General features: G+C 32.3%; 1 protein-coding gene across 3 annotated transcripts in view; it reads left to right on the top strand.

Moving 5' to 3' along the window:
• The window catches only part of LOC137647566 (proton myo-inositol cotransporter-like), a 28,561-nt gene that overhangs the window by 12,792 nt on the left and 3,269 nt on the right, over nucleotides 1–12,500 (top strand). For all 3 annotated transcript variants that reach the window (XM_068380767.1, XM_068380768.1, XM_068380770.1), the window contains 8 exons: nucleotides 670–767; nucleotides 1,543–1,671; nucleotides 4,140–4,296; nucleotides 4,819–4,914; nucleotides 7,039–7,144; nucleotides 8,638–8,744; nucleotides 10,729–10,998; nucleotides 11,334–11,442. In XM_068380767.1, the coding sequence (XP_068236868.1) occupies nucleotides 670–767; nucleotides 1,543–1,671; nucleotides 4,140–4,296; nucleotides 4,819–4,914; nucleotides 7,039–7,144; nucleotides 8,638–8,744; nucleotides 10,729–10,998; nucleotides 11,334–11,442 (1,072 nt within the window). The remainder of the gene's footprint in view (nucleotides 1–669; nucleotides 768–1,542; nucleotides 1,672–4,139; nucleotides 4,297–4,818; nucleotides 4,915–7,038; nucleotides 7,145–8,637; nucleotides 8,745–10,728; nucleotides 10,999–11,333; nucleotides 11,443–12,500) is intronic.

Raw genomic sequence — 12,500 nt, 5'->3', positions numbered from 1 at the left:
GAGCCACTGTCCTTGCCTACTTACAATCATACTTTGAGTTTTGTTAGGATTCAACTTCTTACCCTATAATTTGCACCATGCACTAATTTTAGCTAGATCTCTATTTAGGAATTCAGCAACCCCAGAACTACATTAAGGAGATGGAATTGATGCAAAGAGAATAGCATCATCTGCATATTCAACAATCTTGTTTTCCAGGCCAAACCACGTGTCATGTGTATATAGTATGAAAAGTAATGGGCCAAGAATACTACCCTGTGGAACACCATAAATCACATTCCTATATTCCCTATGATGCCCATCAACAACAACTCTTTGAAATCTATTACTTGAAGATTAAATAATAATGCAAAGAAACGACCCCAACTGTTTGAGTTTGAAAACAAGCGTATCATGATTATCACGGTCAAAGGCAGCACTAAAATCAAGGCCAATTACCCACAAACCAATAATATCTTTCTATAAATTTTACGGAATTATATTTGTAACTTACGAAATGTTTCATAATAAAATTTGAAAGGGGTGATTGCTTTTCTGGGAGGTTGTCATTCAAAGGAATAAAAAGAAGACTGAGACAAACATCCAAGAGGTGAATTCATATTGGATGATGATAAAATCTTGAGAATTCCAAAAAGATAACATAGTTTACTTCTTCTCTTTATCTATCAGGAGAGAGATGAACCTGTCGACCATATTGCACGAGTTGATAGTATCAGTTGCCATCGGTGCAGCTTGGCTCTCAGCGTTAATTGCTGGACCTACTACAAGTAAGTATTCTGTGGTATCTGTTTTATACCGGTGTAAATATAGATATGTTAATAGATGTATGTATTTATACTTACTTTCATTGATTTTCTTTCGGGGTGTTAGCTTTAAAATAATGATTCGTCAAATTTATGATAATAGAAATTCAATTTATAGTAGTAACTATAATTGTTACTGTTATAGCAGATTACCTAATACTAGAGACAAGAAATTCTATTAGATATTTATATATATATATATATATATATATATATATATATATATATATATATATATATATATAATATATATATGTGTGTGTGTGCGCGCGCGCGTGTTTATATATAGCCTACATACGTATTTATACAATTATATATATATATGCATTTGTGTGTGATATGTAATATGTGAGTGCGTGTGTATATATATATATATATATATATATATATATATATATATATATATATATATATATATATATATACATATATATATGTATATATATATATACATATATATATATATATATATATATATATATATGTATATATATATATATATATATATATATATATACATATATATATATATATATATATATATATGTATATATATGTGTATATATATGTATATATATATATATATATATATATATATATATATATACATATATATGTGTGTGTGTATGTGTATGTTATTTGCATATGTTTTCCAGGTCCATGTCAATGCCCCATTTTTCATCACAATTATTCATGAAGTTCTTCCTCCTATTGTTATTACTATTATTCCATGTTTTAGACAAATTCGGCCGGCGCATCATCATCCTCAGTTCCAGCGTCATCTTCCTCTTTGGAACTCTGCTCACCAGTTTCGCCCTGGAAAAATTCATGCTGCTCTGCGGGAGGTTTATAGTCGGATTGGCCATCGGTAAGAAGCTCATTCTCCATGTAGTAGGGATAATAATGGGTCAATGGTGGTAGAGCAGTCTTTTTCGTGTCTTTCAAAGAGACATTCGGTTATGAACGCACTTATCTGAAGAGCAGATCTTACAAGTGACTTGAAAATTTTGGCAGCGTTTGTTGGTATACAGTGGCTCCCAAAATAGGAGGAACCGGCCCTCTGGGGCGGTTGATTGATATTGGATGGTGATGAGGCAAAAAACTTTGGTTAAGGATGACAGGGAACCATTAAGGTCCTTTAAGCAATAAATAACTTACCTTTTTATTCTTTTTATTTATAAAATCTTAATGACAAAACATGTCATAAAAACTTTGTCAAAGAAAAACTCGTATGCAGTTCTTAAAGTAAAATTTACATTACAATTATAAACGAATGTATTGCTCAGTTACGTAGTTCGAAGTGTATCAAAGGGGAGGAGGCGCTAGTACTCCATCTGGAAGCTAAAAGGGCGCGAGGCCATCTTGAAGCCATGGGGACACTAGGACTATATCTAGAAGCGAGGGGGTCATCAGCCTGAAAATATCTAGGAACCACTGTAACTATAAAGTTTGGTGTATTGCTTTGCATCTATTTATTGGTAGTTCTGGCTGTCTAGATACGTGTATAGAATAGGTTTAACCTCTTTCTAGAATGTCTTCCTTTAAGAAAGGAGCGTGAAGATGTAATTGTAGTTTTAATAACCGGCGTATGTTCATTTTGGGATTTTTTTTTTTATTTTACATTTACAGAACAGATTTAACATACTTTTCTCATGATTTTAGACGTCTGGGTATTCTAAATAACTAGGAATAATAGTGCGCATCTCATTTTTTTTTTTTTTTTTTTTTTTTTTTTTTTTTTTTTTTTTTTGAGTAAGAAGAAAATGTTTTTACCTCCAACTCCCTTACATTCATATGTGAATAAACGTGTCAAATTAATTGTGCTTCTGTGTGCTGTAGATTTTACGTTATGGAAGTATGAAGACTATCATATATTTTATGTTGCTCAAGGTTCGATTTACGTTTATTGGGGTAATATTTACCAGAGTGGAAAAAAAACATTCCCTTTTTGTATTCTGATGGAAAATTTATGTGAGAAATAAGCATTTTTCACTTCTTAAGAAACATACCACAAACGATTAAATTACCTTTAAACATTACAGCTTTAATTATTTTTTGTGACTTTACTTAAAGAAAACCTTTAAATGGGAAAAAGAAACAATTTGATATAACATTTATGTGAGAAATAAGCATTTTTAACTACATGAGAAAAGTACCACAAAGGATAGAATTACCTTTAAATATCACAACTTTTATTTTTCTTTTGAAACGATAAATAATGAAAGCTTTGAAATTCCAATTAAACTTTCAATGGAAAAAAAAATATCTCGCTTGGGACTCGAACATTCTTCCACGTAAAGAGTCATGGCAAAACCAAATCCCAGTATTATTAATGAAGATCAAAATTCATTTCAGCTCATATATTAACTTGTCTCAGTTCTAATAAAAATTCTATAGTATTATAGTGTCGATGTGGGATTTTTATTTCTTAGACAATAAAAAGCTTAATGAATTTGACAAAAAGTAAGTACATCTTATCTGAAATAAATTATCTCTCTTGAAAGTAAATTGCTTTGAGAAATCAATAATGAGAATCTCATGAGATCCAATAGTTAAAAGGTTATTTTAATTTCACTACTGATAATTCTTGTGAAGGTCAACCGAAGATGGATTTTTTATCTTTAATTACGCTTCGTAATCTGAAAATTGTGCTTTTTATAATCAAGGTTAAACATTAATTCCTTTTATTCATTACTTTATTATTCATCCACTTCAGGTTATAATTAAGTGATATGTAGATAGCATGGATTGAGTTATATTGTTTTTATATTCCAACATGTATACACGTCAGATTATGAATAATTGCTTGCAAATTTTATTTATTTCATTCCATACCTTTATTTTCAGTCACTTTAGATTTAATTGATTGATATTTTGATAGGATATATTGAGTTATTCTATTTTTTTTATTCCAGCATGTATTCATTTCAAATTATAAGTAACAGGAAGGACACTCCAAAATCAAACCATTGTTCTCTAGTCTTGGGTAGTGCCATAGCCTCTGTATCATGGCCTTCCATTGTCGTGGGTTGGAGTTCTCTTCCTTGAGGGTACACTTGGGCATACTAATTTAGCGCATTTCTCTTCCTCTTGGTTTGTTAAAGTATTTATAGTTCATATAGGAGGTATTTATCTTAATGTTGTTACTGTTCTAGAAATATTTTATTCTTCCTTGTTTCCTTTCCTCACTGGGCTATGTTCCCTGTTGGAGCCCTTGGGCTTATAGTATCCTGCTTTTCCAACTAGGGTTGTAGCTTAGGAATAATAATAATAATAATAATAATAATAATAATAATAATAATAACTGCTTACAAATAACTAAGTTTATTTTTCCAGGCCTACAATCAATGGCAGTACCAGTGTACCTAAGTGAGTCGTCCAGAGCCGACCAGAGAGGTTGCATCAGTATCGTCAACAACCTTTTCGTCACAGGTGGACAGCTGGTCTCCTGTATCGTCTGCGGGGCATTTTCCGATGTCCCTCATGGCTGGAGGTGACTGGATAGTTTAAGAAGATTTATTTTCTTAATATCTAGAGACTCGATGATAAATAAAGTGATGCGATGGGTGTTTTGGGTGTTTCTCTTAATCACTTCATGTTTAGTATAAAGATTTTTCCCGACTGATCTCAGCTTGATACACACACAACGTAATATGTATATATATATATATATATATATATATATATATATATATATATATATATATATATATATATACATATATATATGTATATATATATATATATATATATATATATATATATATATATATAGTACATGATGCATAATCGCTGTCAGATTACATGACGTATGATTAATATGCAAGTATATATGATATACTATTACTCACCAAGTGCATGATGTATGAATAATATCCAGGTACATGATGTACAATTATTAACCAATTGCTTGATGTATAATTAATATCCAAGAACATGATATACAAGTATTTTCCAATTACATGCTGTATGATTAATATCCAAACTAAGACATTGATGTTTGTTTCCAATTCAGGTACATGCTGGGACTAGGTGCACTTCCGTGTCTTATCCAGTTGGCTGGTGTTTCCTATATTCCAGAGAGTCCTCGGTGGCTAGTGGCCAAAGGGAGGTGAGTAATATTATCCAAGTACTCATAATAGTCTGCTATTTACTTCGTATTATGAGTAAACATACCAAAATTATGTTGATAGTTTCCAAAAATTTATCCTGATATGGATTACATTACTCATAATACTTTGTTATACACTTCGTATTATCTGTAAACGTACTGAAATTATGTTGATAGTTTCCAAAAACTTATCATGATATGAATTTGTATTTGTCCTAAATTCATATCAGTACTTGTAATTCTAGCCTTCTGGAGTCGCTATAAACGTTATAGATGCTGGGTGAGCAAAGTTCTGGCAGTAATTTTATCTCTCTAGAAGCTCTAAAAGATTTATAAAGGTTATAGGTTCTGTTTGAGCCTGTTAGTAGCCTGGAAGTGTTTAAAACTTAAATTATGTTGATAGTTTCCTAAAACTTATAATAATATGGATTACATAGTTGACGCATGGAGAAAACATAATTAGATTTTATGCTTAGCCACAGAAAATATCATGATCATTTATGAATAGTTGCCCAGATATTTTTGTCATAAAGACTATTATATATCTTGTACATAAAACATATGAAATTTTTCAGCTCTCAGTAAAGTAAAAAAAAAAAAGGAATTCTCAACGTTAATGACCAAAATCCTATTGATTAATTTGTTGTTTTGTGCATTTTGATAATAATAGTTGGATGTTTTTCTTGTCATTAAGGAATTTAGCGACTAGGCAAGTTAATCAGGGGCTTATTAAAATCTGTAAAAAGTAGTCATTGAGAAAAAATTCCATGAAAATTTCTATCCATTTGATTATATTTATAGAATTTGCGTTTGTCAAGCAATTTGTGAAGAGAGAAATTCCATGGATAATCATCGTCAAATTATTTGACTTCATGAATTTATTTACGGAATTTGCGCTTGTCAGAGAAAGCCATATACGGGCAAGTCAAAAGCACTCAAAGATATACCAATTATTTATACGAGATCTACATAAAAGGGAAATGTGGTAAATGACAGAATTGGAGATAAGGCCGTCAGAACACAAGGAGCATGAAAAACTAAAGATAGAAAGGATAATATGCGATGTATACAATGAATACGATGTACATTGTTTTATTGAAGAAATTTTTGTTTTCAATCCATTTAAAATGATACGAAGAGAAGTCTGTTATTCAAGAAACCAGCGTTGAGTAGAAATACTCACTTGACACTGAAATATGAGCCTGATATTTGATAGACATTTCAAGAAAATCTAGACAAAGATGAGCCAGGTAAAGTATGAATGATATGTACGACATGGACCCTTACTTCCACTATCAGAGTTATGGTCATTATGAGAAAGATTGTAATTTTAAGACTGAAGATAAATTTTCTTGAAAATTTCCATAAAATCTTGACGATAAGGAATGTAATCCTATTGATACAAAATGTATAAATTGTACTAAACTGGAAAAGCCGTGTTCATATGGTAGATAAGAGAAATCTTAAAGCTTTGGATATGAATTTCATGAGAATAGCAATTAATACGAACATCCACAAATATTTGCTACTGGTCGTACAGCCGAAAATTCGTCGAGATTATAAATACAAATGTTTTCAAGTTATTGGCTAAGATGCACCTAGCCTGCGCGTTACAGGGGCTTTCAAATATGCGACCACAAGATTGTATAGCTAGCTCCCATTTGACATGAGAACGAGCAATGATATAATAAAGGCTTACAACAAAGTGAAAACTTATTCACAAAGTGCTACGATAATGTTGATTTGATAGTTAACGCAGACTTCGATATATGATTATCTAAATACAAGACAAACACTTTTCAGAGTAAGTAAAGCTAGTTAGCCCAACAATCCCTTCACTCATATGAAATTCATCTTTTTTTTGTTTTTCCTTTTGGTGAAATTAATCTCTTTTTATGAAGGATTGAAAAAAATGTCCAAAGATATAAAGAATTGAAATAAGAAAATGTATTGAGGTCTAAGAACATTCCCAACTTGGATTCAATAAATAATCAAAGCTTTAACGTATTTCAACGTTTGCTCCAACCACATGATGGTTTAATACACCTCCAACAACCTTTTTGTCAATATAAAAGAAGATTTTAATAACCCAGGCCTTTATACATATGTTTGTATCGCTTACAGGCTTCCGGATGCACGGAAAATTCTAGCTAGGATCCGGTTGCCAGATGCTGACTTGGAAGGTGAATTAGATCTCATCTCAGCTGCAGTTATTGATGCCAAATATAAAGTAAGTTTGTATATTATTTGCATATTTTCATCTCCTTCTGCCTCACTCATGATTAATATACATTCACAGTTTATATATATATATATATATATATATATATATATATATATATATATATATATATATATATATATATATATATATATGTGTGTGTGTGTGTGTGTGTGTGTGTGTGTGTGTGTGTGTGTGTGTGTGTAATAACAATAACAACAAATGCAGCAGTTTCTAGTTCACTGCAGGACAAAGATACCAGACGTGTCAATAGTCATGTTTGGTGTTTAGTCATTTTCATCACCACGCTGGTCACTGGAGATTGATGATGGTGAGAGACTTTTGTCTGCTCGTTCACAGCAAACCAACCTAGCGTGAGTGGCCCTGACTATTACAGCTATGCTGACCATGATATACAAACCCCTTTCATCACGTTAAGGTATCCTCTCGCAGAAAGGCCCTCATACGGTCCTCATTCTATATATTTTATATAAACCAATAATTACCAGTTTGTATGCCTTACTGACATTTTTTCTCGCCTATCATGCAGTGAAATTATCTTCCTGTTTTCAATTAACCTGACTTCCATAGAGTTTTATACTTAAAGAAGTGAGATTAATGTTTCCCGAAGGTTAAGCGCCACCATTTATCAAGACATATCCAGTAATTTTTTTATCCGAGTCTATAAAAGAACATCATATTGCTTATGTGATTGGACCTACTCTTCGAAAGTGTAGTACCGCAAATAAATTTCAGCAAGTGGTACAATAGGGGTGTCAGAAGTTTATTGAAATGGAATGGGGTTTCTAAGATACATTTGACTGACAGAAAATATCATGTAATTGGTACAAAGGCGAAGCTTGAATTTTACTGAAAAGGAAAAGAATGGTCTGGATATGATTAATAAAGCTAATGTACAAAATTGATATGTTAAAAAAGTTAAGAAAAAAAAAATGGCCTTAAAAATTTTCTATCCAATAATGCAAAAGAGATCAAGAGATTCATTTTCAGTCAGTCAATAGCCTGTAAGTACTTAACTCCTTCCTGAACCTTTTGATGGATTAAAATTTCCCGAAGAACTATCAAAATTGCTTTACAACTTCGTTGCGTTTTACTCTATAAGGTATTGAAAAGCAAATATCAGTAATAATCGTATAACTTTCATATCTAATATTTATATGAATATAGGAAAATTACTGATGGAATACACTAAAAACAATCGTCAGAAACATTTGGGAACGTGTACAAATAAGACGCAGCTGATGCCGCAATCACTTTAGCGTTACCTGTTTCAAAGTTAGTCATCTACTCAAGTATTATTATTATTATTATTATTATTATTATTATTATTATTATTATTATTATTATTATTATTATTGTTGTTGTTGTTGTTGTTGTCACTTAGGTTCTTGTCAATTTTTTAAATTGTAGAAGCATTTGCTGTAACTTTCTGAAAACCTCTACATAACTATTCAGGAATTTCTTTCCTCTCCTTTTGACAGAAAACAACATTTGGGGAGGTAATGAAATCAATTCCAGCAAGGAGAGCTCTCCTGGTAGGAAGTCTTCTTCAACTTTTCCAGCAGATCATCGGCATTAATATCGTTATGTAAGTAATTAAGTTAATGTCCTTTCAATTACTGCCACTACTATTAATACGCTAATTTTAATGACAGGAAGTTAGATGCCTGATATCGAGCTGAGCTATTTTCCCTGTTGGAATCCTTGTGCTTATAGCTTACTGATTTTCCAACTAGGGTTGTAGCTTAGCTAGTAATAATGATAAGAAGAAGAATATAGAAAGTTAGGAATGTAGTATAACTACATTTATGAGAAGTTTATAAGATACATGGGGAGATAATTTAACCCTCAAATATTTTTTTTTCTTTTTATAAGAATGAGTGACTGAAAAATTAACAATGAATTGATGATAGTAATAACAAATAAAGCAGCAACAGCTATCAAACAAACATCAATGTATTCAATGTTAAACCAACTTAGTTTCTAAATGCTATCAGTATTGCAAATTTATCAACTTTTCAGTTCTGACTCCTGTGCAGCGATAGTATAAGTAAATTAGTAACAATGATTCATTTTATAATGTTAAACATCCCTGTTTATCTGTATTCCTATTTGAAACCGATACAACTATGGATAGAAACAAAATGTCGATACATAATTGAGCCCAGGAAATTTTGGATTTAAGTAATTTCTGAAACAAGACTTATAATCCTTGAACACTTCAAATACTTCTTGTCTTGAAAGGCTACAAGTACGACAATTTCGTTTCTTTGATTGGGTTCCGTCTTTTGGGGGAATTTGTCCTTCTTATTAACTCCCTTTTAGCCTTGGAAATTTTCAAGCAAGTAAAATTTTGACAGAAATTATGAAATCCATTCTTCGAATATTGATAAATCCTTGTGAATCTCTAATGTTCTCATCTATTCACCTTTATAGCTTCTGGCCTAATCTGTTCCCTCTTTCGGTTATGTCCCCCTTAACCGTTAATCTATCAATTTCTGAGCGTAAACTATACAAGCTTTAAATATCTGCCAATTGAATTGTTTCAAGCATTTAGTTTCTGACCATTTCATTTATTCAGCCCTCCAATTCCTAGTCATTGAACCTATTCACTCTAGCTTCTGACCACCATGTGCTCCATCTTCCAATTCCTGGCTATTGAACATATCTACTCCTCTAGCTCCTGACTACTTTATCTGTTGAGTCCTCCAATTCCTGGTCATTGGACCTATTCACACCTCTATTTTCTGACCATATCGTGTGTTCCCTCCTCCAATTCCTGATTATTAAACCCATTCACTCCTCTACCTCCAGACTATTTCATCTGTTCAGTCCTGCAATTTCTTTTGTCCTCTAATTTCGGGCCATTGAATCTATTCACTCCTCTAGACTCACTATTTCGTCTGTTCAGTCCTCCAATTCCTGGCCATTGAATCTATTCTCTCCTCAAGTCTCTAACCATATTATCTGTTCAGTCTTCTTGTTTCTGGCCATTAAACCTATTTATCCCTCTAGTCTTTCATCATTTCATCTGTTCAGTCTTCTCATTTCTGGCGATTAAACCTATTCATTCCTCTAGTCTCTCACCATTTAATCTGTCCTGCCCTCCAATTCTTGATCATTAAACCTATTCTCTCATCTAGCTCCTGACCACTTCATTTTTTCTTTCCTTCATTTAGCCTATTTACTCCTCGTCTCTGATAACGTATTGATAAAATTTTCAGTTTTTGATCCTTTAACCTATTCACTCTTTGAACTTCTGACCATATAACCTGTTCAATAATTATTTTCTTACTATTTAAGTAGTTCACTATTTTAGTTTTTGACAATCCCTGCTTCTTCTTGATCATGTTACCATCTACCCTTTGCACTCTTTAAGTGTCTGACCATTTTGCAAGCTCACTCTCTTGGTTCGTAACAATTTTGCCTATTTTCTACCAAGCTGTTCTATTTTCCAGTTATTACTCTTTAACCTGTTCATTTTTGGTTTCTGATCGTTTAAAGTATCTAATTGAATTTGATCATTTAGTTCCATAACTGTTCCAGTTTCTAACCATTAATTCCTCAAACAGGTACTACAGTGCTACCATCATAACCATGGCTGGTCTACGCAATGAGTCCTTAGCCATATGGCTAGCAGCTGTTGTGTCTTCTATCAACTTCTTTGGGACCTTCATTGGGCTCTGGCTGGTAGACAAACTAGGGAGAAGGTTTCTTACTATGACGTCTCTCATAGGGTCTGCAGGGGCGCTGCTGCTTTTAGCCCTGAGCTTCCAAGTAGCCAGTATTTTCAGTCCGTCTGTTGAACTGCAGTCCAACTCAACAATATGTGATGTGGATAAGTAAGTTATGCCTTCATAATCGGTTGCTTTATACCTGAATTATTCATTGGCTGATAATGATGTATATTGATCCAGTAACTAATCTTTGTAGTTTGATTTTAGCTGGATGCAGAGTCACAAAATTCACTGTAGTGACAAAATTTCATAGCAGAGATAAATACATATATTTATTCCTCTTAATTGAGACGTTTTAAATGTTATACTCTTCCAGGGTATAGAATTCTCTTAGAAATTAGTGTGGCACTGTCTATGTAGTATGTACTAAGACTAAGTTTAGTAATCTAATTATTCATTTTTACAATTACAAAGATATTTTTTCTTGGATTTTTCTACAGATGTGGTGCATGTGTGAGGAGAAGTGAATGTGGATACTGTTTCCTGGGAACAACAAATAATATTTACAACTCATCATGTGTCCTAGCTGATCATCTGTCTCAAAATAAGGTATATCTTAACTTTTTTTCCTGATACAGACGTTAATTACTTATATACATATCATCATAACAATCTCATACATGCAAATGTGATGTGAGCAGTATCCTTCTTGACTCACTTTCAAGAGGACCTACTCATCTCTGAGAATGGAGAAATATGGCCACATTGTGTTGGAAAGAAATATTGAAGGAAATAATATTCATTTTGTAATGGTGTATGCATGAACGTAAGTACTAGAAGATTTTGTCAATTACAAAAATTTTAATTTGACAGAGGTATGGCTTATAAAGGGTAAATTCATTGTGAGAAATATCCGTTATGTAAGTTCGATGGTATGTATGTATCCTTTATTATAGTTACAAGAATTACTATATCACTGAACATTTATCAAAGAATAGCTTAAACTTGTCCTTTTATTTTATTTGCGTACCCACTACATATTCCTCATTTCTTTTACATTAGTATTATGACACTCTGTGAGTATGGATAAGCCAAAACTGTCCTCTTACAGCATCCAGGCATCTATCATCCTTTTCATGGTATGTTACCAAGAGAATTTACTTTCATATGTGGATAGTCTATGACAAGAGAGGGAATTGATTTTAAAAGACAGCTTCACCTCAGATGACCTAATTGTATAACATTTATGCCCTGTACTTTGCTATCTAATGGAAATGAAACTAACTGCGTTTACATATTTACATAACTTTCTCCATGTATAATGAAAATGCCATTTTTATATTATTATTTGCCTGGCTCCTGAGTGCGCTGCCATTTTCTCTGGGAGTTGAAGCAGATGATCATTCTGTATCTACAGATATCATGCAAATGCACGGTTTAACAGATTTTTCAATGCCCAACAAATTGAAAGTAACTCCTGATATATGTAGGAAAACTAACAAATGTAGTAAACCTCAAAGATTTGACAATATCCAATGTCTACATGATACCTGACCATTTTTAGCAAAAACTCTCTAGGGGTAACCATCAACCGTATATCTATCATCAGGATCAGATTCTCAAAACTAAAATAACCCCTGCAGTTTAGAAGTATTTATTATAATCCC

The sequence above is a fragment of the Palaemon carinicauda genome, chromosome 1 (genome assembly GCF_036898095.1).
Source record: "Palaemon carinicauda isolate YSFRI2023 chromosome 1, ASM3689809v2, whole genome shotgun sequence".
Lineage (NCBI taxonomy): Eukaryota > Metazoa > Arthropoda > Malacostraca > Decapoda > Palaemonidae > Palaemon > Palaemon carinicauda.
The sequence above is the reverse complement of the archived record's forward strand: the minus strand, read 5'-3'. Positions and strand labels throughout refer to the sequence as shown.